This window comes from Crocodylus porosus, unplaced genomic scaffold (assembly GCF_001723895.1).
Source record: "Crocodylus porosus isolate Cpor-Errol unplaced genomic scaffold, CroPor_comp1, whole genome shotgun sequence".
NCBI classification, from domain to species: Eukaryota; Metazoa; Chordata; order Crocodylia; family Crocodylidae; genus Crocodylus; species Crocodylus porosus.
The window spans coordinates 2,365,316-2,392,407 of record NW_017728940.1 but is presented as its reverse complement, the minus strand read 5'-3'; the positions used below and the strand labels follow the sequence as shown (position 1 = coordinate 2,392,407).

Below are 27,092 nucleotides of genomic sequence, written 5' to 3'. Positions count from 1 at the left end.
GGAGAGCATCGGGACCCGCTGACTTGAACACGTCCAGCCCCTCCAGAAGCTCTCTGACCCGGTCCTCCCCAATCTGAGGGCTGGAGGCGTTCCCCTCGAGTCCGTCTGGCATCCCGGTGGGGAAGTCCTGGCCCCTGCACAAGAAAACGGAGGTGAAGAATTGGTTAAAGAGATCTGCTTTCTCGTCTGGCGCGGCCACCAGATTGCCCAGAGGATCTTGCAGGGGCCCCATGTTTCCCAGTGCTTTCTTCATCCTCCCTATATATTTGAAAAAGGACTTTTTATTATCTGTGATCTTGGACACTAGTCCTAGCTCTGTCCGCCTTAGCTCTCCTGACAGCCCCCCTCCAGGCCCGAGCAGAGGAGGTATACTCCTCTTTGGAGACAGCACCCCCCTTCCACCGGGTGTACGCCGCCTTTTTGGCAATCAGGCATTCCCGGATGCCCTTGGTGAGCCGGGGCTTTCGGGCACTCCTGCCCCCCTTGCTTGTTGTTGGGATGGTCACCCCTTGGGCCCCGAGTATCGTCTCCTTAAGGAACGACCACTCGTCCTGGGCACTGAGTCTCAGCTCGTTGAAGTTGGCCCTCTTGAAGCCTGGGGCTACCGCCTTGCTGCCGGCCCTCGACACCCTGCGCTGGGTGGTGAACTCCAGCAAGGGATGATCGCTGTCGCCCAGGGGGTCGAGGACCCGGAGGCCCCGACCAGGTCATCGCCTGCGGCCAGGACAGGGTCCAACCGGACGTTTCCTCTGGCGGGACCGTGCACCTCCTGGGTTACGTGGAGGGCCTGTATCTCGGCCAGGAGCCCCCGGGAACGGTCCGACCTGGTTGACTGCTCCTCCCAGCAGATGGCCGGGTAATTTAAATCTCCCATGACAACTACATCCCTCGCCTTAAGTGCCTCTGCAACCTGGCCCGAAAATTCCCGGTCCAGCTCCTCCCCTCGGCTGGGGGGTCTGTAGTAGACCCCACCATTCGATCCCTCTCCCCACGGCCCCCTGGTATCTTGACCTGGAGCACTTCCGCTTGCCCCTCCGACCCCGTTCTGCTGGCAGAGGACGTGTGTTGCCCCTTGACACGGAGCGCCCCCCCCCGGCTTTCCTTCCTTCTCCGTCCTGTCTGTAACGCCGGTAGCCCCTAATGCTCACTGCCCAGTCGTGGGATGAATCCCACCCCGTTTCTGTAAGCCCTGTTACGTCTGGGGCTGAACCGGCTCTTCCGAGGGCGAGTTCCTCCTGCTTATTCCCCATACTACGAGCACTGGTACATAGGCATTTAAGGCCGTGCCTAGCTGCCTGCGCCACCCCCCGACTTGGGACCCGTTTCTTACCCGGGCACTCCTTGCATTTGTCACCTGTCTTGCTCGGGTGGGTCTCCTCGTCTTCCCGCAGCCCGCTCCGCCGGCGAGGCCAGTTTAAAGGTTATCGCTGCGGCGCTGGAATTTACGGCGCTGCGCTCGTTACCAGGGAGGCGGCGCAGGGGTCAGGGCCGCAGGTGACATCACGCCAAGATAACCATGGCAAAGCAAGGCTTGCTCCTTTGCAGGTGAGAGACTTCTCCCAGCAACCCAGCGCCAGCCCCCACAGGTGCCAGGGCTCTTCCAGGCCTCTCCCCTCCGTGCCGGCGAGGGGGGTGCTGCTGCCCGAGGGGGCAGCTGGGCCACGGGCACCCCTGTGCAAGCTGCCCCGCGGCCCTTCCAAGGGGGTGGCACCGAGCACGGGCCCCACTGCGCCCCAAGCCTCACGCTCCTGGCCTCCGAGTGCTGGGGCAGAACGCGCGCCGGGCTGCTGAGCGTGCCAGGAAGCCCTTTAGCCAGCGTTTGCAGGGGAGGAAGGTGCTTGCGTGACGTCCTGGCGGCCACGAGCCTGCCACCCCCGAGCTGAGCACTGCCGGGCCAGGCTGGAGCGCGAGATGCATCAGCCCCCGGCGTCCGCCCCAACCCAGCGCTCCGCTTCTGCAGCGCGAGAGCCGTGCTGACCGGGGGCCGCGTGCCTGCGCCCAGAAGCCAAGGAGGGGTTGGGAGGAAAGCGGTAGCCCTTGACACCCCCTTCCATGGGCATCTCACAGTACTGCCAAGGGCAGGGGGGACTCTTGCCCCTGGTTTTTGGCCTGGCTGAGAGATCTCTGCCAGCAAATCAAGACTGAAAAGACAAAAAGCAAGCGGGCCGCCCTCGCAACCGCAGACCGTTTTCTAGACTCTGCCATTGCTCGAGCCTGCTCTGGGTAGCAGCAGGGGAGCTGCTGCAGGGTAGCCTCGTTTGTGCAGCCCTGGCCCACGGACCCTCATTAAGAGCAGGACTCGGGCCTCTGCGGCGAGGGTTTGACAACCGCTGCCTCAAGCCGCTCGCATGCAGGCGCCGGCCTTTGTGAGCGCGCCCGGGCCTGGCGCAGAGCCGCCACGCTGCCAGACTGCAGACGCTCCAGCTCCAAATCCATAATTCCTCTGGCACCCCGCAGTTATCTGTGCGCGGCTGCGAGCAGATGGAAGAGTTAGAGATAAAGCCCGGCGCAGCGCGGCAGCCGCGTTGCCTGGTCCCTGCACGGCTGCAGATGAAACAGCACAAGAAAGAAAGAAAGAAATACAACATAAAATAAAATATAAAAGAAAATATAGCCGGACAGTTCCAAAAGGCTGGTCCTGCTTTCCCGGCACGCCGTGGAGGCCTGGGGAAGGATGAGCAGGCAGGATCAGGCCCCGTGCTATGTGGGGGATGTCTCCCAGCACCCAGGGATGCCTGGCTAACGAACGCGGCCTGGGAAGGGGTGACAGGGGCGTAGCAGAGCCGCGCCGCACGCTGGGAGAGCAGGCTGTTAACACTGATCACGGCTGGCAGTGCCTGAACTTGCCTCGGTCCCAGAGGGGGAATTAAGGGAGAGAAGATGACGTCAATGTGGAGAGGCCCAATGTCCCACTTGTCCGAGCCAGCCAGCAGCATCTTCTTGGTGTTGCTCACACCACCTTGAAGGAGAAAATTAAATGGGTCTTCGGAGACCGGGGCTCCTGTGAAGCAGCCTTCCAGCCAGCTGCGCTTTAGCACCGAGCCCGGTGGAAGGAGAGAGAGACACGTACGCACATCAAATGCTTTGGACAAGGCCAGAGTTGCAAGGCACAGGCAGGCCCCGAGAGGCTCTCCCAGCTGCTTCTGCAAGCGGCGGCTCCTCCGGAAATCGCGGCTAATGGAGAGGAGAACTTTGCAGGACGCGTCGTTCGCCGCGCCATCGCGTGCCTCGCTGCCGGGGGAGGCAGGTGGAGGGAGTGCGTTGGCTTGGAGTCTGCCACGGCCATTTCTCCGCTCGGGCCGGAGCCGTGCGAAGCAGGTGTGCGAAACATGCGGCCTTTCGCCTGCCACCCGGGCCGCAGCTGTGGTGTTGGGCAGCCAGGAGAGACGCTAGAGCAGCTGCCCCCCCTGCCCAAGTACAAAAGGGGTCCAATCTGGCTTGCCAGACCCCTGGCCTTGCTGCCAGGCAGCTCAGCCCACAGCCGTGCAGGGGCGAGGGACGGCCGCAGAACAGAAGAGAGGAGCTGCGGGGAGAGGACCCTGCTAGGAAGCCTCCCACTAATTGGAGCTGCGCAGCATTTTGGTCCTAATCAAGGAGACCGCCGCTATTAAGACAAGAGGAACTGACAGGTCAGCCAGCCCGTGGGAAACGGAGGGCTGATGCACGAGGGATGGGGAGCTGCAGGAGCGTGCTGTTCCCGCATCGCGCTCTCCCCTTCAGCCACCTTTGCAGAGCCTGCTGTGCTGAAACGACTAATCGGTCACATCTAGGTCCCCTTGCGAGGCAGGGCTGGCAGAGCCCTGGCTGCTCGTCTCAGGGCCTCACCTGCAATACAGGGCTTGCTGCTCGCCACCAAACGGCTGGAGGGCGGGGGCATCGGTTTGAGAGCTAAGCGCCGACCGCAACCAGCTCCCTTCTCTCCCCCCACCCCCCACTCTGCAATAGCAGGCAGGGATTACCTAATTAATCTAATGAGTTTGCAGGGGGGACGTGAACCTCAGTGACCCGCCCGGCACCGTGCAGCCTGCATGCACCCGGGGAAACCAAGGGAGTTTCCAATATGGGACAGCCAGGCCTGAAGGCTGTGGCACACGTGGGCCGGAGGGTTTGAGACAAAGGCTCTTCTCTCTCCCACCTCCATCTGCAAAGCAGCACATTCAGGCAATGGGCTAACTCAGCAAGTTGTCTGACAAGACATGCTGTCCCTGAGAAAGCATCCCGAGTGACGCGGCCAGCTTGCAGATCACCCATGCGCAACAAACGGTGTGCCATGCAGCTTGAGTGGGGCTATTAGCAACTTTAAAGGCAATGAATTGCTTTTAAATAAATACCTATTTCTTTAAAAGCAAGGACTACCGCGGGGGCCTTGTTTTAATGTGCTGTGAAGAAATAGGCCTGTCTCCCTGCGCAAGGATTCCTTCCTGGCACGGTTCTGCAGATGGATGAGTGCTGGCTGGCTGCACAGATGGCACTTCTCCACCCCAGAAGTGGCTGCATTTGGTGGTGGATAAAGAGATTTCTGCTTGCACAGCTCGCAAAATCTGTTTTAAACTCCCAGCTTCTGGGGCTGGCTTCTCAGATCACAATACAGCAGCCCTGGAGAGATGCATCACTCGTACGTGGGTTATGCAGACACAACCCTTTTCTGGATCCCCTCTCTCCTGTCCCAGGGCTGGGGAACTTCTGAGTACAGATAAGCCAGTCCCAGCAATTGGGTGGTAGTAGCGATCTGATCTCAAATTTGGCCTCTCAGTTTCAGTACCTCCTCTCAAAGGTGGCCACAGGCAGCTTACCAAACCCACTCTCTGGGGACCAGGTCCTCAGGCCTGCAACAAAAGCATCTTCGCTGCGTGTTACCTGCATTCCCTGTCCATTAAACACCCACCCTTGCTTCCAAGGAGCATCAACACGAGGGTTGATTGGATAGAAAGATTTTATCGAGATTTTTTTTTTTTAAGTCTACATTTAAAAAAAAAGACCATCGTATTTTTTACATGTACATTACAAAACCTGCAATCAGGGGTCTTCAACCTGGGGAGACAGAACCAATTATAAAAAAAGTACGAAAGCTTGGCTTAACAACAACTGGCAGAGGAACATGGAGACAGATGCTGTTAGGAAAGACTGGCGGGGCCAGACTCTGAACTCAGGGAGACGGGCGTAAATCTAGAGCTGCATGCTTGCAGCCAGTGACCTTCCTCCTGATGTACATGGGCATGGACCCCCAGGATCAGGGCCATCATTACTCACTTGGTTGGGGTGGGTGGGAGGCAGACAGTCCTTAATCTGGAGTCCAAGCCTGGATGCGGCCACTCTGATATTTTGCTGGTGAGGTTTCAGAGGGGAGCTTTTAATCCTCTGCACTCCTTTGGTCCGAGAGAGTGCATTCCCTTGGGCTGAGCACCCAGAGGATGTGCTAGCATGGCCCATTCGCGGCACGGCTCGCTGGGCAGCATGCTGCGTCTCCTCCCCGTCCCACCACGGCTGCCCGGCAGACCCCACCGATACAAGTGGAAATAATTACTCTGATAAATATATTTATGTCATATAGGAAATAAGGCACTTCAGGAGCATTATGGCTCTTCTAGTTCTACATCATTCTAGTCAGGAAAAAAAAAAATCAGTTAAGTTTCTGAAATGCATTAAAATGACTAAAGTTAATACAGCAATACAATCTGATCCATGTCCCCCTTGAAGGCTTTGTGGGGGAAAAACACAGGTGGCAAACCAGACCCAGGGCAGCTGAGAGGGATGTGGGAGGACACGCCTCTACCCCTGGCCAAAGCCAGGCCCAGTGCCCTTCAAGGGCAGGTTCTTTCCAAGCCAGCACATTAAACGTGTCCATGGACTGCAAATCTCTCCTTTCTGAAATTAGACTTCCTGCAGCTCCATGGCCATCTGGGACTTGCCAGGAGCTGTTTCCCTGGATTTGGTCTGGTGCACTATGACTGATAAGGAGAGGGGAGACCAGTGAAGGTCAGCGACTGCAGATGAGCCCTGGAAACGTGGACTAGGCATTCCCCATGTGCGAGTGCGGGGGGGAGTGCAGCGAGAAGCAGCCAAGCACTGCAGCTGAGAACACAGTGAGAATGTCTAACCGCTAAGCAGCATCACGCTGCTTAGAAAGGACAGACCTGTGACTGGCCTGGACGCTCACTGCAAGGCAAGAGAGCCGATGGCACATCGGACCCAGGCTGCGCTGAGCTGGCATCTCCACAGGCGCCCACCATCTTCTGCTTCTGTTCCTGTCTGCCCCAAGGGCAGCTCTGGACAGCCCTTTCAAGTGCCTCCTGCTCCCCTCCCTGGATCCGTTAGCTGCTGGGCGCTCCCTCGGCTGTGCTGTTGGCCGCTGCGACAGGCGCAGTGCACGCAGTGAGGTTAGCAAAGAGGTCAGGCAGCCGCTCAGCCAATTGCCGCGGCATTGCTACAAATGGGTCAGCAGGCTTCTAATTAGAGTACAACCACCCTGCGGAGACTGTTCTTGGCACCTATTTCCCTTCCCCACCACTACTTTAAGGATTGCTCAGAACCTACCTGGCTACCCACGGCTCTGTGCTTCCCCCACCGGGCTGCTGAGCAGTTGAGATCAGCAGTACTTAGCAGTTATCACCCCCATCTGCAGATGTGGGGAGAGGGTGGTTAGGGACCCCTAGCACCTGTCCACAGCTCCCACTGGAGATGCACTCTGAAGGACTTGGTGCTTTTGAAGCACAATTGCTTTTCAGCTAGGCTGGCAAGAATAGAAGCATTTCTCCCCCCTTGATGGGAGATGCTGCTTCTGTCTGCACAATGACAAAAGGATTGAAAACTCAATGGCACGGGCGTGGAGAACGGTGGGCAGAGCTGGGGGCAGGTCCCCGAACGGTCTAACTGCACCCTCCCCACAAGCCAGCTGCACACAGAGGCACTGCCCATCACCAGTCATGATGGGGACGGCACCTTTCCTACTCAGCGTGAAGGGAATGCTAGTTCCCTCTTCATGAGGGCGTGGGCTTAGCCAAGGCAGCTCTCAAACCCAAGCTGGGCTTTGTGTGCTTTTGGTTTCCAGAACACTGTGATGCACTTGGACATGGGAAGATTTGTTCCCTTTTCCAAAACTGAAACTAATGCAGGCCGCACTGGGAAGCTGTGTAAGCATACTGCCCACTTCCTTTGAGGATTCTGGTTTATGCTCTGGCCTTGTTGCTAAAATGCATCGATGCAGAGGCCCAATAAATTAGTCTCACTGGTGTTTATGGTCAAACTGAAACTTGACAACAAGCGCCTTCATTAGCTTGGTCCCTGGTCCTCTAGAAGAACCTAAGAGCTGCGACAGTTGGTTATTAAAGAGAGAGAGAAAGGCACTCAGAAATGCAAGAATTTAAACGTTATAAAAAGCAACGAAGCTCGAGAAGGGAGCTTTGGCAACACAGGATCGTTAAGCTGGTTCCCACGTATCAGCAGCAGCATCCTTGCTTCAATACCTGAAAGCAGTGAGAAGGCACACCACAGATGGAAGGGAAGGGCAGGCACATGTTGTCAGAGTCCTTTAGAAGGGGCAGGGCAGGGACCACAGTCTCCCAGAGAGACTTCAGAACTGCTCCTTTATAGCACACTGACGGACTTGGCTAGTTGGGACCAAGTAAGGTATGGAAAATGCTTTGCTTCCCAAAGAAATTCTGGTCTCTCTGCTCTGGAGATACTTCTGCTCAATTAAAAAAAAAAAAAGGCAATAAAGGTATCTAAGTCAAGTCAGGTAATCCAAGCTCCCCAGTTCCCTGGGATGCACCTCTGGTCAGGAATTTGTACCCTTATGTGGGAAAGGAGTTGTTAAGAAAATTTACTGAGAATTACACTAATGAAATATGGATGTGAAGCGATGGAAAACCAACAACATGGGTTAGGTCTAATGTCACTACTGGCTGACTTGGTTTGCAGACAAGACACCTTTATGCAATATGAAATCCTTTTTCTCAGGGTAGGAGACAGCAGCACAGGTTAAATACTGGCTTTTCGGTGGCTCATGTTCCTGCATAAAGTGCACTATCGACCTCATGGAAAAGCACCCCTAATCTACCTGACCAATGTGCTGCTCTAAGCAGGCTGAATGAGATGTGAAGACATCGCACTTGAGCCCTGGCTGTAAGTTAGCTGTAACCACGCTGAATGCCCAATGTGCCCAAAGCCTCTATTGCACCGAGAGCACCCTGCCCCTCCCAGTATCACCAGTTCCACCTCCCTGTACTAGACACATTGCAGAGCTGACTAGATAACCAATAAAGCCCTCCTGGCACGACAGAACATGTGGTGCCTAGCAAGGCCAGTTTTGTCAGCACTCCAGACGTGACAGGGGAACTGCTTGGTCTGGTAACACCTCTGCTCACCCAGGAGGAGGCAGCCAGCTGAGCAGACTGCTCAGGCTTCAGCCTTTTAACTCAGACTCTGCTGACAGATTCAGAGGCACAATAAAGGATATTCAGGGCAGTGTTTGGGAGGGGAGAGGCCGCTCTTAAAGAAAACCTAGTGCTGACATTTCCATCTGGTGCACCCTGCCATCCCACGATGAGGCAGGCAGCTTAACTCGAGTTAGCTTGGAAACCCTGGGATAATGGTGCTAATTGCCAAAGAAGTTATTTAGCAATGAGTTGCACTACAGAAGGGACATTACTAGTTCCCTGCAGCATTAATTGAGAAGGAAGAACCAATTATGTCCACTACTTCCCTCGTGTTGCTGCAGTGAGAAAACTGACTGAATTTTTTTTTTTTTTTGCAAAGTCCAATAGATCTGTAATAAATCTGATTTTGTCTATCATAGGTCTGATTTTTACTAGGAAACAGAGCCCCACGATGTATAGGCTCTCTGAGTTGGCTTTCTCTGCAGCACCGACAATCTGGCAGTTCAAGTTTGCTTTCAAAGCCACCATGTCCCCTCCTGATGGAAAACAACATTGCAATCTTTGGTGTCCCTGGGGAGACCTTGCAGAAAGGTGAATTACAAGTCCTGCCAAAGCCAAGGTCCTTGGCGTATCTTTGGTTATTGGATGAAAGAGGAAAGGCTAAAAAGGTTTTGGCAACCTGGTTAAGTACTTGATTCTTTAAGAAAGGGCTACACCAGCTTGGAGGGTGGAGAGTAGAGCTATGGTTAATCTGACCAGTCATCCTCATCAAACTCCGAAGAATCATCCTCAGAGTCACTGTATTCTACAGCAATGCGGCGCGAAAGGATTGTCGCCACGTCGTTGCCCACGACGTCCCGCTTCTCCTGTTCTCGCTGCTCCTCCACTTTGCGGAGCTGGAAGCCTGTCAAGGCAACAACAGAGATAGTCACTCAAGGGCTTGTGATTTCATGGGGGCTAAAGGGAAATGACTTGCTAATGTTGTCTTCTGAACAGCCTTGGACAGGATCGACTCAGTATCTGGAAGCAGGCTGGGCCAGTTCGGTGTAGCAACAAGCCACCAACCGATGAGGCCAGGCTGGGAAAAGGTGTCTGTTTCTATATTCCTTGGATGTGCTGCACACGCTGCTGTTTTGAAGGGAGGATGACTGCAGCTGGCAGGGCAAACGGCAAAAGATTATAGTCAGAATTATCGCTCTTATCAGGATGAAGCAGGGGTGGGCACCATATTGAGATCCTCTCTGGATGCAGCTATCTACAGCAAGCGTGGGTTGCAAAAAGGAAGCCAGTGGTAGCGATGCCCTCTGGAAAGACACCTGGGCCCTCACCCTTAGTGCTCTGGGACCTCCCCCAGGAAGGGACAGAAGCTACGGGTAAGAGAAATGTTTTACACTCAAAAAAACCGATGCCAGGACGTACCTTGACGAATGGCTGAAAGCAAATCGCTCCGGGCATCGCTGACTGCGGGCAAGGAGGATTTTGGCTTGGAGGCTGATGAGTCCAAAGGTGGAGGCAAAGCTGCCAGGCCATTCATGCCACCTGCAGACAAAGGAGGGGGGCCGGGAGGTGGCGGGGGTGGGGGAGGTGGTGGCGCACCGCCAATTTGCTGAGGTAGCGGAGGCGGAGGCACAGCAGCATATTCTGCTGCAGGAGGGGGTGGGGGTGGAGGAGGGGCAGCAAACTCGGGGTGAGGAGGGAAGGCAGGCGGCGATGGTGGCGGTGGGGTGCCTGGGGTGGGAAAGCCTGCAGGAGGTGGCGGCGGGGGGACTCCTGCCATCGGTGGTGGTGGCGGAGGAGCTGGAGGGGGAGCGAAGCCTGGCCTGGCTCCTGGAGGGGATCCAGTTGGAGGAGCTGGTGGAGGGTGGCTTGGACTAACCAGGCTGGATCTCTTCAGCCCTCCAGAGCCAGAACCTCTTTGGCTGTCTACTGGGTAGCTGTTGTGGAAGAAAGAGAAAGAGGAGCTTTAGCCGTGAGCTTCGCTTACATTACATCAACTAACCTTTGTGCAGGAAGGATTTTCTCTGACAAACAATCACCTCCAACTTCCAGCTTCTACTGAAATTCCCCAGGACGCTGCTTGCTGGTATTAAGTATCCTGTTGCCTTTCTCCTGGCTAAGGCAACAGAACAACTGATAGCTCACAGGGCAGCTGACAGAACCATCTTATAAACCAGCCATCCAGCCTCTCCCTGCCCGAGGCCAGGCAGCATGACCAAGCCCCGAGTGCCTTCTCAGCCCATACTGCCGCAGCGGCATTCATCAATAAATCCAAGGGGTTGCATTTATTAGTAAGGAATGGCAGGTGAGGTAACATCTATTCCTCCGTTTGCTATTTATGCTGCGTGTTCCTGGGCTATTAGTACATTTGTATAAAGCTGTTCATTGGATTCACCGCTGTGGCTCGAAGCCTACAACTCTAGCGCTAGGGATGATTTGCCACCGCTTTTCCTAAGTCTAGGATAACAATGCAAGGAGATCCAGTACACACTGATGGGAAACAGTGATTCACAGTTGAGTGAATAATCTGGAAACAAAACTGTTTCCATAAGCAGAAAACACTACAGGCCTGGGAAGCACCATCAACTACTGCACATGTCGTTACTGGAAGCCCTACGATGATGGCTCACTGCCTGGTAAACAGCAAACAAGAATGGTTTTGCCTCAAAGCTGGGCAAATTTAACATGGAGCTAACAGTGTTGATCTGATAGAGAGAGATTACTGGTTATTTTATAATGGTAGTTGGGGGGGTGGGGCTGGAGAGAGGTTCTTAGTGAGCAGCCACAGATCTCAGTAACTGTGCATGCCAAATCAAATGCCATTTAAAACCCCACACCTCTAGTCCTGGAAAAAAATGCAGGGTGGAGCACCAGAGCCTGGGCTATGAGAAATCAGAGTATTTTCTGCAATCACATTTCAGAGCGCTGTACTGCCCTTAGACAAACTGGTGTTGTTTGTCAGACACTCTCCCTCTCTGCTTATTAACATTCACCTGTGGTGGAAGCAATATTCTATAGTTCAGACCTCTGTGGCTCGAGCTACTATTAAAACATAATTTTGCAGCCTGGAATGGGTATGTAATGGGTCTGATCCTGCAGAATGCGTGTACCCTCAAACTTACACTGAGGGCAATAGGTTAAATGTACGCTGAAGCCAAGAGGGTGCTCAAGACCTTGCAGGAGGCACTCTGCACTTGGCAGTATTGGTTCCCAAGCCCTCAAACTGTGATGTTTGCCAGCACCTACAACTTGCCCTTGCAAAGATCAGAGAGGGTAGATAGGGATAGGGCAGGAATCTAGCATGAGAAACCGGTTTTGTACGGAGAGTGGTTGGGAAGGCAAGGCCACATGTTCTAACATATTTGTACGCGGAGAAAGAGACCTATTAGTTGAAACTCTCCTAACCAAACAAAGACCGTTCACTGGAACTGCGAGGCTAGGAGGAGGCTGTCAATACCTGAAATTACACAAAAACTGGGGAAATGCCCTCCTTCCACAGTGCATATTATGAAGCACTTGAAGTTTTACCTGCTGTTGTTCTCATTATGACTTTTACTTTTGCTGACTGTCTCCCAAATTACAAAGGGGGTCACTGGCATTGTGCACTTTTCTTCTAGACAGGCTCGCTCTTACCTCAGTACAGTATTTGTTAATGGGTTTCAGCAGAGCAGCCAACCCTGTCTTATGCCACTGCTTTGCAGTGCGCGCAATTCTATAGCGAGACAAAAGGTCTCGGAAGTTACCTAAATTCCACTGGTGGTGGAGGCAGACTATCATCTAGGAATGAGGGAGGTGGAGGCATGATGGAGTCTGACGGTGGCGGCGGAGGATAGCAGTTTACATCCATGCTATCGTTGGAGCCGATGCTGCCGTTCTGATACACCATGTTGGAAGGGTACCTAAAAAAAGCCAACACAAGATTAAAAGAAAACAGTGGCTCAGCTATACCCAGTGCTCATTGTGGATGAGGAGAAAATTCTCAGCAGGGAGTCGGAAACATGGGAACAAGAGGACCGCCATGCAGACAGCAGAAACCATATTATTCAAGCTACTCTAAAGGAAGAGTTTCTTTCCACATAAAAACACCCAAAGCAGTGCAGCCCTGACATGACATCCTTATAGACTACCAAAATACAAAGAACAGCTGAAGGCACAGTCCAGTTCAAAACAGCCTATACACAGTAAAATTAAGTTTCCTTATCTCTGCTTCCAGGAAAAAAAAAAGGCATAGATTGTTAGAAACCTAAGATTTACTGTATGGGCTTCTCAGTTCAGAAACATGGAAGCATGCTGGTTACTTTCATTTTTATTTACTATTAGCACCTACTCAGTGTCATTCTCTACTCAATGTTCACTCCCAAACACTGCAGGGAAATTTATTTTCCTTTGTTTTATTTAAAATAATAATTATAAAAAACCCTACTCCTACTAATTTTAGTATTTTTAATATTTGCTTTTATTTCAGGGCTGGATTTTGCTCCAAAATGAACTTTGCAAGATCTCTGTTAGGCTGCACATTGTCAATGGCATCAAAAAAGTCCCAAGTGCATCTAGGAGTTTATCAAGGCATGGACTAGCACTTCCCGAAGGCCTGGGAAAGCACCTAGCACACTGTGGATGCAATAATAAAGTATCCAGAGCAGAAGCCACATGTCTTGGTGAAATGAATCACCCCTGCCTCTGACAGTCAGTAAGACTGTTCCAAGCAGCGAAAGAAAAACAGGTCTCGAAGGCTCAGAAGCCAAAATGGAAAACAGGGAAGCAAGGGAAAGGTGCTGTTGAGCAGCCTGATTCTTCCAGCCAGACCTCCTGTAAACAAGTTTTATTTTTAAAACTATGAAGAGCGGGATTTAAAAACAGCAGCAAAACCACCAGGATTTTCTCAAATGAAAAGAAGCTGCAAGCGGCAAGAAGGGAGCATGTTGAGAAGTGCATTGTGGGGATTCAGTCTGCTTTCAGCCTAACTGATGTCAGCAGTTGAATTAAAATCTCCGAGCAAAGGGGGCTGGAGAGAGAGCTGTAGCTCAAAAGACCTGGCGAGGAGAAGAGGCTTAAAATGTTGAAGTGCGATTTGTGAAACGCAACAAAGCAATCATGGAGAGGCTGCCCCGCCCCCTCGCTGCAAGACCCAAGAACACTTTCTTGATGCAAAACAGACAGATACCTGAAGCAGCTAGCTCTGGGAATATCTGCCTGCCCCATCTCCACCGGGTTTTCCCCAGGAAGAGGCTGCTAAATGTATTCATGCCACAACTACAAGGAGACAGACTAAAATGATGTCCCTTTAACTCCTTGAGTGCTGATGTGAGTCATGGGGTGAAGAAACCGCCTCATCTTACTTGCTGATTTTTTTGGTAGGGGGGTTTCCACATGGCAGACAGCACCCACCACCTCCCCCAGAGCCCAAGCACAGCCTGATCCCTGCAAGGCTGCCTCAAAAGGACATTTCTAGGGTGGGAACAGAATCTGCACTGCCTGTTTCCACCCTCTTGCCCAGTTGCACTGCCTTTTGGTTAACACGGTCCTGGTGAACTAGGTGGTACTGCACTTATCGCCACTTCCAAGCCATTGGCATTTCTAGGTCTGTGGCATAGGAGAGCCAAGAGCAGAGCTGCCTTGGAAAACCACTCGTGGCCCGCCCCTCTAAACTGCTAAGTTAGTGATTTATTTAGCAAATTTCAAATCGTCACATGGATTTACTTTAGAGACTCTGATTAGCAGTGGTATTGATCCAGGCTGCACTGCAAAGCCGGAGAAACTGCAGAGCAGGGTGAACTGCATTACAATCAGCAATGAAAGGCTACTTCCCCTTCGTGGGGGGCAGGATGAACAGCCACAGACACTTACCCAGCAGGCCCATGTTTATCCTTGGACTCAATGAACTCTTGGCCCATTTTCAGCTTCTCCCACTCTTCCTTCCGGGTCTTGATCTTCCGAGGATTAATGTTCCCTCGGTTGGGATTCTCCCTCTTCTCTTTCTACAAGAGAAAAAGAGTTGGGGGGGAAAACCCATGAGAACACAAAATGGTGGCTGGTTTAGTTCTTCCTTATTCAGGGTCACTGGCAGTGGGGTGGCGAAGAGCTGGGGAAATGGTACTAATGTCATGAAGTATTTTAGAGAGCCTTCACTACTGAAGGGTCCAACTGGCAGATCAATACTAAAACTAATACTCCAGCTACACTGCAGCTTCAACAGACGCTGTCAAGAATGCAAACTCCCTTCTCCAAAACTGCCCAGCCGGTGTGTTTAAACTGTGCCTGAGAAAAACTAGGCTAGCATGGCAAGGAATGGTAGGGCAGCTGACCTTCCCTGGCCTGTATGTTCTTTGGCCTATGCTGAGGCTGCCTATAACCCCTCGCCAAAAGCGGTGACTTAAGTGGGACTTGTGTTACATGGACACACACCTGCCACAAGCAGCTGGGCTGGGCCATGACCAAGCTCACTTCCAGCACTCAGTCATGCCCAAGTCCCTGCTTCTGTGCTTTGGCTGGAAAGCCCCGATATGCTTTGAGATGTGATGCTGCAGTCACCTAAAATGCAAGTCACTTTGAGGTGATCCCTGGTGGGCCAGCTATGAAGTCCTTTCGTAATGCAACTGGTCATATTATTCACCAGTGTTAAAAGGAAGCTCAGCTACAACAATCAGGCCAGGATTTGCGTTTTGTATTTTTACTTGTGAGAACACCCAATTCCTCCCTAAAGAACCCAAGGGGAAGGAAACACCGGGATCGGAAGAATAGCTACTTCAGACTATTGCCTAACTTTTGTCTAGGATCATTTTGCTGGTGTGCAAAGACATCCTGTTCCCTCACCCTGTGCTTCCGCTTCTCTTTCATGATATCCTTGGTGTCCTGCAGCATTTTCTCCTTCCAAAGGTCAAAGAAGTATGAAGGGTCAGTGTAGAACTTAAGTGCTTCTTTGCCATCCTCTCTGGGATAGAAAGACACACAAGAGCCGGTTAGGTGTTTGCATGAAGCCCAAACAAAATGCCACAGACAACCCTCCAGGAGTTGGAAACAAAAGGCCAGACATTTTACACTTGCTCCTCATCTCCTTCAGAACAGACAGCAGGCCTCTGGGTCTGACAGAAGCCACCCATTTCACCTGAGGCTTTGCAGCACAGTTTGCCTCTGGTTTGGATTTCTGCATCTGAAGTTCGGTGCAAGACCTCAGCTGTTCTGAATCATCACTAAGAGAACAGCACCTCTCTCACCTCCACTCTGCCCCTGTAAAATAGAACCTCCCCTCCCACTTTCTGTCGAGGCCTCCTCCTACTTCCTCTCTTCACGCCGCCCTTCTGCAGACAGCGTGGCTGCACAGCAAGGCTGATAAATACACCCCCAAGCGGACATGTCTCAAAGCTCTAGACAAAACTCCTATCAGAAAGCAGAGAAACTCTGGTGAAATTCTGCATCCTGCTCCCCCCACACCACAGACTGTGCTCCTCTTACTTCCTCCAAGAGCACGCAGAGTCAAACCTTTCATGCAATTGCACATACTGTGATCTTTTGGCAAGTTCCTCCTTTCCCCTCACCCATATCCTGCTTTTTTTTTCCCCTTCTTTTTGTAGAGAACCATCTTCTCTGCTGCAGAAACCCTAAATCAGAGCAGCAGCGTCCTTGAAACTCATGAGCACATACACACACTCCTACTTTGCAGTACGGCTGCATCCCGTGGAAGACAGCTGCCTCCAGCTATCTGTAATTACTTTTACCTGTTCAAAAGATATTTATGGAGGTGGACTACAGAAAAATTCGCATTCTGACCCCCTGCTCTGCAAGCATCGACAGGATGACATGACACAGCTAGATCATTATGGGGAAAGACTTCAGGCTGCTTATCTAGCCAGGTTCTAGGTTGCAACAGGCACCAGAGACCTGGCACAGAAAATATAGAAAGAAACCCCAAAATTTACAGGATCCTCTTGCACTGCTTATTTGGGCCCAACTTGGTCTGTAAGAAAGCTCTCAGAAAGGGGCATGGTTACTGAGAAGCATGACAACATGCATCATAAAGAACAACTAGGAAATTTATGCAGTGCTATTCAGGGCTCTCCTCAGAAACAACACAAGGTAACCTAACATGTAGTTTCTAGTGGCATTTGTATGCCTGACCCCATAAGCAGAACTATAGAAAGCCCAAGGGGAGGGTAGAGACTGCCTGACACTCCAGCAGATTACTCTGCTTCCCATAGGAAACTGCACTTCTTGATGAGGTTGGATGACAACCTTGCTCCTTGAGCGATCACCTCATCTGGCTGCGGAGATGCTGCTGCCTTACCTGTAAGGCGAGAGGATGTTGAGGGGTGGAGGAGTATTGCAGGTGCTGTAGGTTTCAAGGACAGGAACTGGGAGAGATTCTCTGTCAAACAGCTTCTGGTCCTGAGTGGTAGAGCTTTTGAAGGCCTTCCTTGTGTTAATGCCTTGTAAGGACACTGTAGGGAAGCAGTAGAGAGAGAAAATGAAGGACACCTCCCCTTAAGCCATTGACACAGAAGATTAAGCTGCAATATCTGACTTCTGTTGTGGGGCTCAGCATGCTCAGCACTTTTTGGGGTCAGGTTTCCTTTTCCACAGCTCTCTTAGGAAGCCCAGCAACACTCTGACCCTATCTCCACCAAGAGCAGAGCCGGTTTAGCTATGGCTGTCAAGAAAGGTGCTGATGAGCTTTTAAAATCTCTGTAAACAGAGCTATGCTGCCATTTCATTTACTGACCAGACAGCCACTGTGTGTGGAGACTTGATAATGCCCAAGCCAGCAGAAGCAGACTGGTTTGGAACTCCTCCACATGCATGCAGCAAAGGGCTTTTCAAGGAGAGGAGGGAAGAATGCCTCTTTAGTGGAAGGGGGGGAAAAACCCACCCACGAGCCTCTAGCACTTAAAACAACTTCAAACTCATTCCAAGGCTGTGAACTCTGGGGCTCTTTAGCATGCGGGGGCTGCAAGCGCTGCGCTCCACTCCATTACCTTCTTCCTCTTTGGGATCCAGTTGAGTGACTTTGACTTGCAAGCGGTCAACTCTCTCGACCAGAGTGCTCACCCGAGAGGCAAAGGTGTTGGCCTGGGTAAAGAGCTCTCCAAAAATGTCTTCTGCAAATTTACCTGGAATATTAAAGCAGCTGCATTACACATCTGGGCTGCATTAGGCTTTTCAACCCCCTGCCCATGGTGCTCCCCAGCTCTCCCGATACTGTTCCCTACTACTAGCCAACCTGCTGCTGCTTCCCCATTAGCATTAGTGAGCCATTACTGGCATTTAAAAGAGCCACATTTGTTTTCAAATTTGTCAGTGCTGATATTAGCCTAGGAGGCGAGGCGCGGCGCAGCGAGCCACCGCTCCAGCTGAAGCTGACCCTTCTCAGGGATCTTTAAACAATAACGCAACACAATTGAGGCATACTTCTTAAGTTTTTATTAAAGTAATAAAGAAGGGCTGACACCAGTCAAGCTGACAGGATGTTGTATTACACCGCGTCCAATTGGTCTACACTCCCTTTAGGGTTCTATCATGCTCCCGTTATTAGACAAGCAAATATAGTTAGATTTTATTGCTCCGTGGACCCTCCAAAGGCTCGCATATTACAAGCCACCACCCTGCAGTAGGGCCATCTCGAGGGTAATTGGTGCATATTTTTACAGTTCAGTGTTCTTTAGACCCTACATGCGAAATCCAGCTCCAGCTGCAGTCGCAGACAAGAGCACTGACCCTTTAGTTCCTTCAGGTGGCAGCATCTGAAAAATTGACGCTTTCAAGTTTATTTTAGATCAAAAAATATGTACGGTGACTTTTGCCAGAGTTGCTTGAACAGGGATGTTCCCTTAGTAAAATCTCTGCTGGGCTGCCGAGCCACTGGCTAGCAGCCTGCCACAACACACGTAATTAATAATTATCTGCCCTGTGCAAGCGCCTATAAGCCTGTCATGGAGTCCATTGTGCCCGGCATTGTATGAATAGAAGAAAATGGCTTTTGTCCTAAAGAGCTTGTCTTGCCCTTAGATTGCCAGAGACAACAGTTAGACACAGACGGGGGAGGACAAGGAAAAGAGAGACGTCTGGGCTGTTTTTGTTTTCTGTTTGTAAAGCACCTAACACAATTGCTTCTTGGTCCCTGACTGGGACTTTCAGGTACTACCTAATGGGGGTGGGGAGATAAAACCAGAGCATTGGTTATTAATGATTTAGTCACACCTGCTGCCCAACTGCTCCACCATCAGAAGCAGCACTCTGCCAGGCTCCTGCAGAACTGCAAGTCTCTAAACATTTCCTGCTAAGATTGGCAAAACAGAAGCCCAGAGGTAAGCTGCTAATAAGCAGTATGATTTTTAAAGAGCACTGAATAGCCAAGAGCTTCCCCCCTGAAGTCACTGGCAAATGTCAAACGCTGAGTACTTTTGAAAATCCCACCACACACTCCAGAAACTAAATAAAGATTTTTTTAGAGCCGAACTTCAAACTCTTAAAAAAAAAAAAAAAATAAAAAATTCAGCCCCTCATGCAACAAACCACGTGGGTAAAATGACAAGTGCATTTTAGGGGGGTGTTCAGTGTGGATCCTCAGTCAGCCCCGCACTCAGGGTTTCTATGCAAGTTGCTTAAAATAGGATTCTCCTCCCACTGTATATGAAGTTTTATGCAGGACACTGTCTCCTCCCTGGGCTAACTCAGAGGAGAGTATTTGTCGTCTCAGACCCAGGAGTCAGGGAGAGCTCATCACAATTGCCTTTTCTGAAGCATCCTCTCTATGCTACCTTGCTGTAAGAGGTCATACATTTTTGCAAAGGATGCCAGAACAGCACAGGCAAGGCTCACCTATAGCATAATCTGACACACCTCACAGCAAAAAAACCCCCACAAAACTCAAAAAAGTTGCAATTTGCTTTCTGTTCTAATGAGAGCGGGAATGCCTTTTTAAATTTCCAAGGGAAAGGCTGCAAATGTTGGAAAAAACCTCGATGTTAGTTTTACAATGGTGAAAACTACACTTGAAACATAATATGTGGTATCACATGCACTGGTCTGTGTGTTTGGGGGTATGTTTATTCCCATACTTGCATAACTGTATCCACATAGGGATATCATATAAGAAAGATCCAGTACACACTTTTGTATTTCATGCGCTTTTGCGGGGGGGGGGAACAGGGCAGCTTTCATTGCGTTAGCTACTCAGTTGCTTTAACTTGCAAAAAACATAACTTCTGAAATGATCTTTATAGTGTACTGGCAGGAAGACAGACTGATTTCATAGGTCTTCTCTAGTCCTTGCTTCTACAACATCATGGACCTGACAAAAATACGAAGATGACGAATGCAGTGGCTGTGATAGTAACGAAGTTACTGCGTTATGAATACCGTACAGGTTTTGCGTGCGTGTCTTTGTAAACAAGTTAGCGGGGTGATAGGCACAGCTGATTATATGACAGGTCTGTTGTCACTTCCTGAACCCACCCTTGATTACTCCGGTATTCAAGGCATGAGGAAGCAGTATGCTGACAACTAGAAGATGATCACTTGGTACAAACAACCCGCAGCGATCAGAGCAAATACCTTATTTAAAAGTATCATCTCCAGCCCTAGAGTAGGACTTAGGAGATGCTAGTTCCTCCTTCTTTGTTCCCCTCAAATTCAGTGATACACCCAAGTATTGCTGCCTCTGTGTGCTCTCTCTGCGTTTCCCCTACAGCACTCTCCTCGTTGTATCTGCAACTGGTCCAGCAGCTTGCACTCTCCAAACCCCAGAGCCAGGCTCCCTCGGTATCCTCCTGATAAAGGAACCAGGCTGTAATTTGGCTTCCAGCACTTTGCTGTCTCTGATGAGACTCGCAAAGAGATGCTTTGAATAGCTGAGATGCACGAAGAAGGTCTAAACCCCAGGGATCTCCCTGGTGCTCGTCACACCCGCTGCATGCCTCTTGGACCTGGATTAGCTCTGTCACTCTGCATTTGAGATTTGCACAGATTTACTGCCTGATCCCTCATGTCACACACTCACAGGGTGTTTTTTAAGAGAACACTGATAATTACAGGACCTTCCCCAGTGTTGGATTGAGGGGTGGAAACAGACTGATCATGTCTGTGACTATGTAGACATTTTTAGTATCAGACACACTGCAAGGCCAACTGCAGACACAATGGCTCTTACCATTTATTTTTATTATAAGGCTTAGGCCCATGTTTTCACTCTGCCCATTGTAAGGCTATCGGTCAGCTCGCTAGAGAGCCAAACCAGCTGTGGTTATGATTTGTGTTGTTGTTTGTCCGTGTAGCCTGCAAACTCCAATGCCCCGGAGGCAATTCTTAGTTTGAAGTGGCGACTTCGGGGCTTGTGAGGCAATAAATGTACTGCAGGCAGACAGGCTGGATTCTGCCTATGTGTTTTGATTACCTTTCATTAAAAATAAGAGGCTACTGCCACACTGTAGATTTAACACAGTCTAGCTACATTTAATAGCGCGTGCAATTACAGGCACATTCTCCAATGTAAGATACTGGCTGCTCGGAGAGCCTCCCATTTCACAAGCCTGAATGGCGCTCCATCCTTCCATCTGCAATTCTGCTGCAGTCCCTGAATCTCCTCCCCTCCCGTCCTCTCTTGGGTGGGGAAGTGGTGGGAGAAGAAGAAGAAACAGGCGGCTGATTTCTTTGGGAGAAGATTTTAGCATTACCCAGGGAGGGCAGTTGGGGGAGAAGCAGGAACGCAAGAGGAGGGAGGGAGCTAAATAAAGAGCGCTAACAGCTCCTGAGGGCAAGGCACAGGCTCGCCATGGTACTCACTCAGGCTGCCCAGCTGTCGGATGACATTTGCCAGGGTGATGTTGGTCATGCATTCCAGCTCGCTTCTAACGCTAGGCAACGTCTGACGGCACAGGTGCCTTGGCTCGATGTTCCTCGTTACTAACGGCATGGTGGACCCGCTTCAGGCAGTGCTCTGAAAGATGAAAAACAACCCAAAAAAGAAACAGGAAAGGATTACTCAACTGCAAATTCCAGGCACACCAGGCCCATGGCACTCGCTTTTCCTGCTCTGAAATGGCTTTATTTATAAGCCTGCTTTTCTCCTCCCTGCTCTTATAAAACTGGTTCTTCGAAAAGAAAGATCCCGCTGTTCTGCGGCTCGCAGGGGAGCCGCCGAGACCTGCTGGCTCAGGTGTGCGGGCGGCAGTGGAAAACTACCCACCTTTGCTGAGCAAGGAGCTGTTTACACAACTGCCGCTGCACCCTTCCTGCGGACAGGCTCGTTCCTGCACCAAAGCCGGTGAACGTCTGACGACAGCGCCAGAACCTTTGCTGCAACTCAGCCATTGTCTCGCCCAGAGGGTTGGCAGACCTTAAGCACATATTACACACCAACCCCATGGTCATATCCAGTCCCTCCTTCCTCAAGGGCAGAGCAGGCTCTCCCGAGACAACAGGAAATGCTTGCAGCTGACCAGGAAACTTTCTGGTGACTGTTCTTTATCCTGTAGGCTGTGCCCCTCTTCCCTTGGAAACTCCCTTTGGGGCCTAGGTTTATACTGAACCATTGTTTTAGTGTTTCAATAGCTGATCCTAACTGGTAGCTTTGTAAGGATTCAGGGCTGGAGCCCAACTCCAGGGGTGGGGAGGGAAGGGAATATGAACCTTGATTTCTTGCAGCAGACAGACGGTGCTTCCAACCCTGACTTCCAGTGCATTTGACAATTTATGGACCACAAGGACTTTGGAGGGTTGCACTGCAGAAAGTGGTTTTCTGTGCCTGCCTGTTACCCTCCCAGTTATTCCTAACAGCAAGATTTCCAGCAAGCACAGTCAGTCGTGGAGGTAACTGGCCTCTCTCACATCGACCCCATTCCCACAAGAGAATGAAACTTCACTCCCGAGTAAATGGGGCTCTGATGAGTATTTAGCTACAACTCCAAGCATCTTCAAACCAAGCAAAAGCAAATGTACTCCCAAGTTCTCAATGCATTTCAGAGAGAAAAATCTCTTTTTTCAGGTCAGAGGAGGAAGAGCCTTACAGATGCAGGCAACTCCCTTTGTAACGGGTATGCTGATCTGCTCACATTAGGTGTAAAAATAAAACAGGAAGCTAACAGCTTGGGGAACATGGCTTCCTGTCATCCACAGCAACAAACCAAGAACCATAAAAAAAAAAAATCATCAGCTGTTTGCTCTTGACTTTGAGCCACCCTTTGATAGTTTCTGTGGCAGCTGGCAGCTTATCTCTGAGGTCCAGGAGTCCTTCCTGGATGCTTTTCTATCAGGGTGTTAAGAGGAAGGAGTGAGTATTATCTCTTGCTAATTACCTCACAAACCAGATTCTGAATTTCTAAATTTAATGCGTTAAGGCAGAGGAGTTCAAGATCTGGAGCCCTGCAGATGTGCCAGGTATGCAGAAACCTCTGGTACGGACCAGTGCAGTTTGTCATTTAACAGCACCGCTGAACTCTGCGGTGGGCAGGTCATTTGGTTTACTTGTCCTGGTGTAACGGAAAATGCCGAGACCCTGAAAACTTCACCAAGAGGTGATAAAGACTATCCAACTCTAAACCAAGAAAAGCAAGAGGTTCTAGTAAGAGGTCTGAGGTCTCGCCACTGGGAATCGCTGTGCCTGGGTGCTGCCAAAGTCACCCACACCTGCTGCAATATTTAAGTACCAAGTAAACTACAGAAAGATTTGCATTGCTCATTCTGAATCTCCTATATTTTATTTAAAATTCAAGCATGGGAGCATGTGTGCCCTGACCTCAAAGAGCTATCTCTGGACATCCCACACACCTACAACGGTCTGAGACCTTCCGATGCGTGGAACAGCCATCAGAAGTGAGACAGCCAGAGAACGAATGAACAGAAAAAGTGCAGAGAAAGACACCAAAGAAAAGACCGAATAAAAAAGAGAGAGAGAGAGAGAGATGGTGGCAACCATGCCTGTCAATAGCACGGTCAGGACCTAGGGATTACCACGCTGCTAATCCAAGAGCACATGTCACGAGAGAGGAGAGCAGACAACCAACAGTGATCTATTAGGAGCTGCTACCTTGAGTACACCACGCGTTGGCAAACCCTAATCTGCACCAAGGGGTTAGAAACCAAAGTACCCAGCACCTGCCAGACCCATTTATTACTCTGATGCAGCACTGTCCACACTGGAGCTGCACCTGCCAACCCTGCTGCACAAGACCCGACCCAAATGAGATGAAGGCAGGGGGCAGAGCGCTCCATATGCCCACTACGCAGGCTGCAAAATTCGGTTTTTAGCCTCTGTGATTGTGAAGACAGCCTTTCTATTGTTGACTTGGAAGGCAAAAAAAAATTAAAAAGAGTGCTTCAGTTAACAGGCAGCCCTGGAGCCCCTAATGCCGCTCGGTTTCCCCAGGCTGCAGCAGGCTTGTCAGCTTCCATTGCTGCCATCCTGAGTCCCGGAGCCAGCACTGAAGCTGACAAGAATGAGATCAACTTCATTCTGCTGCTGTTGGGGAAAAAACTTGGCGGGGGGAGAAAACGGGGAACAAATAGCAGAACTGCAGAAGTGGGTGGTACAGCACTCAAAAGGAGAAGAAAAATGGGAGGGGGGTGGGGAAGGGAGGATGGGCATAGAAAGGATTGCAGAGCTGCACAAATGTCCCCTGCAGTTGCAGGAAGGGAGGCTGTAAAAAAAAATAAAATAAAAGTTTTCCCTTTCAACAGGATCAAAACACCAGGGACTTCAGCATTATCAGACATCAGACCGACTGGAATGGAAACTGGGACCTTGGAGCTGTTGTAGTGGTTGCTCCCTCCTACCCCCCACCAGCTCTGGGAAGAGGTGGCTCTTCCCTCCCCGCCAGATACTGCCTGGACATTGGGAACCCCCTTACCTGCCATATCGGTCTCCAAGAAATACGTAATAACCAAAAGCTAAACCCATCTTATCAGGGGTGTTGGTTGTAGCCGTGTTTGTCTACAGACCTAGGCAGACGAGGTTCTTTGGGTAGACGTGGTATCTTTTATTAGAGCAACTAAAGAGATGGAAAAAAATTGTTCTTTGCAAGCTTTTGGAAACAGGCACCCTTCTTCAGGCAGAGAGAGAGGCTGCTGGTGTGTGCGTGCTCTCCTGCCCAGAGCAGAAGCCCATATGCAAAAGGCAGGTCTTTGAAAATGTAAATGTGTAACCCATTTTATACAATTTTCAAGCCTGATGTGCAAGTAGGTGGGAAGAAGAGATTGATAAATTTGACTGGAAAAAAGGGAAGACAGGTGTATATGGAGAGCGGGATTCTGGGGAAGTTGGAAGGAGAAGAGAAGGTGGACTACACGTAAGCTACATGTAAAGAAAGGACAATATTAGAGTGTGGAGTAAGAAAGAAAGAATACGCTGCAGACAGGGCAAGGATAAATACAGCGTGATGTCTAACAAAAAAAAGGAGACAGTGGGGTGTAACCAGGAAAGTAAAGTTCAAATAAGAGTGAGAACCTACTATTACGTTTTATTTTAAAAAAGTCATTAGGAAAGAACACTGATTAGCAAGATGCTACCAATGCATTCAGGACACAAAGAACTGCTTTTTTCTCTTTAAATTGCGGGCGCATGACAGCACAGCTATTTTCTACCCTGGCTAGTAGGATTAGTTGTCAGGCATTAGCAGGTGTCAAGTAAATGTTTCAGCCCTTGTATTATGTATGGATTTAGATATTTTGAGTCAAACCAATTAAACAAGGTTGAGATGCCAGAGCTCTGCTGAAAACCACCGTGTGCTTTTGTTTTTCAGTGTCTTAGTGTTGGTTCTGTTTATATGCCATGGTTTTCAGGTGTGTGCTGTACTGCAGAAACCCACAGCAAGAATGCTTTATGGATCTAAAGCACCCACACCCTCCCGGTTGTGATACGAGCCGTAGTGGGATACCTAAAGTAATGAGGCATCATCTCCAGGGACACAAGATGCTTTGGAGCCAGAGACGGCTACAGGATATTGGAAAGAATACAAAGACAAGTACCAACCACATCTAGGAACAATCCCAGCGTCCCAGATGCTGCTCGTCACTTCTTCCAGCAGCAATATTAAATGGACTATCTATCAGGAGTACTGGACTGCTGCTGGTGTGGTTTTAAATGGGAGCCCTGATACTTGTCTGCCCAAATCCAAAGGAAACACTGCCTCAGTTTACATTTGGAAGGCCATCTTCAAAACTGCAACAGAATCAATGCTAAAAAATTACTTTAAAAAAAATTTTTTAAGCAATTGGTGACTAAGATCCTTTCACATGGTGAAATCGCCACCCACTTGATAATGGAAAATGGTATTTTTTCAAGCCCCACAAGAGGGCACACGACTGGGTTAAACCCAGACGAGGCTTTTTCTGAACAACCACAAAAAGCAAGGAGACTAGAGGCACCGGAGCTGTGAGCTTTGTCTCTCTCCTGCTTTGCTCGGGGCCATTTTTGCTTGACTGCACTACCCACTGCTCTTCCTAAAAATTTGCAGAGCGGAGCAGCAGACAACTCTGCTCTGGGAAACTCATTTACCACCCATGGATCCCTACCCGTCTCCCACCCAGCCCCATTATTTCATTTTCAAAGCTCACTATGAGCTGGCCCTCACAGTAATTCCCTTCCTTGCTCACTCCAGCCTTATCCCCCTTGCTTTTTTCCGTAGCTGGAGAGGTGGCCCTCTTCTTCATCGTACCCTGCCAATCTGCAGCTTCCCCTTCTTAGCAACCAAATCTTCTCCTTGAATTCTTTTGGCTCTTTAATTCTGGGCTGACTTCAGCTGTGTTTCCAAAAAAATAAATAAATAAATAAAACAGATCATTTCCTGTCATTAGCTAGTTAAAGCGGCCGAAGGAGAAATGCAACTCTTATTCCACCACGCTGCCTATAAAGCATGCTTAAATGAGGATGAGCATCTTGCTACCAAGATTTCTGGTCCGTGTGTACTTGCCGACTGGTACTCACAAATCCTGTAGACAGGGCTCTGCTACAGAGGATTTCACAGGAACTGCAGCACTGTGGCCTGAATTCAAAAAGGGTTGGTTTATGGATGCTGCCTGTCTAAAGCCCTTTGGGTAAAGCTACACCCCTATTTGTGGCCATTAAAAATAGAGCTGGGACAGTGAAATCTTGAGAACGAACAACTGTTGAGAGCAATAAGGGAGACGATGTGATTAGAAAATGTTAAGATGCACTGCAGTGACCCGCCAGGTTAACCATCACCTTTCCTACGGGAATTGTGTCAACAAAAGGAAGTCGGTGAAACAAGCCAGACCGAATCCATCTACCACGCAGCTGGGGTATGGAAAAATACCACTACTTGGCAGTGGAGAGCTCGGATGCTGTGGTCATCACCATGGTGCAGAGGAGGGAGAAGGGCTAAAAGCAAGTCACGTACAAGCCGCATACGCAAAAATTACTGCACAAATCCACTTTGCCGTGTTGCCTGGAAGATTTGGGGAGCTGTTTTGTCACCGAGCGACTAGCATAGCATTAATGGGAGTTACCAATCAAATTCCCCACAGTCAGTTAATGTGAGAAGTGACCTCTCTTCAGCAAGGGACCATCCGCACGTAAATTTGCACACCAGCCATAATCTCGCCTGTCACAATGCCTGGTGGAGCACAAAGCACCTGGGTGGACCCCGCACTTTTTTGAGGAATCTGCATTTTCAGTGCGTGGGGGTCACTGCTAACCCTCCCCTAACTATCTAACTAAAGTCTCTGCAGCAGGGTGGTGACAAACCTTCCTCTTGAACACGCACACACACAAAA

At 50.2% G+C, this 27,092-nt stretch overlaps 1 protein-coding gene across 1 annotated transcript; it reads right to left on the bottom strand.

Moving 5' to 3' along the window:
- Positions 1–4,915: 4,915 nt before the first annotated feature.
- WASF2 (WAS protein family member 2) lies at positions 4,916–21,638 on the bottom strand. Its single transcript, XM_019547959.1, has 9 exons — positions 21,550–21,638; positions 21,147–21,300; positions 17,342–17,476; positions 16,654–16,807; positions 15,186–15,303; positions 14,220–14,350; positions 12,116–12,271; positions 9,795–10,309; positions 4,916–9,279 (listed from the first exon to the last, which is right to left on the bottom strand). The coding sequence occupies exons 2-9, from the start codon at positions 21,274–21,276 to the stop codon at positions 9,122–9,124; spliced, it is 1,497 nt and encodes a 498-aa protein (XP_019403504.1). The 5' UTR covers positions 21,277–21,300; positions 21,550–21,638; the 3' UTR covers positions 4,916–9,121.
- Between the last annotated feature and the right edge of the window lie 5,454 nt (positions 21,639–27,092).

Coding starts and splice junctions, on each gene's coding strand:
- WASF2 (XM_019547959.1), bottom strand. CDS start 21,276: ATGCCGTTAGTAACGAGGAACATCGAGCCAAGGCACCTGTGCCGTCAG. Junction 16,808..17,341: donor GGATCCCAAAGAGGAAGAAG/GTAATGGAGTGG, acceptor GCTTCCCTACAG/TGTCCTTACAAGGCATTAAC. Junction 12,272..14,219: donor GATAAACATGGGCCTGCTGG/GTAAGTGTCTGT, acceptor GGCTTTTTTTAG/GTACCCTTCCAACATGGTGT.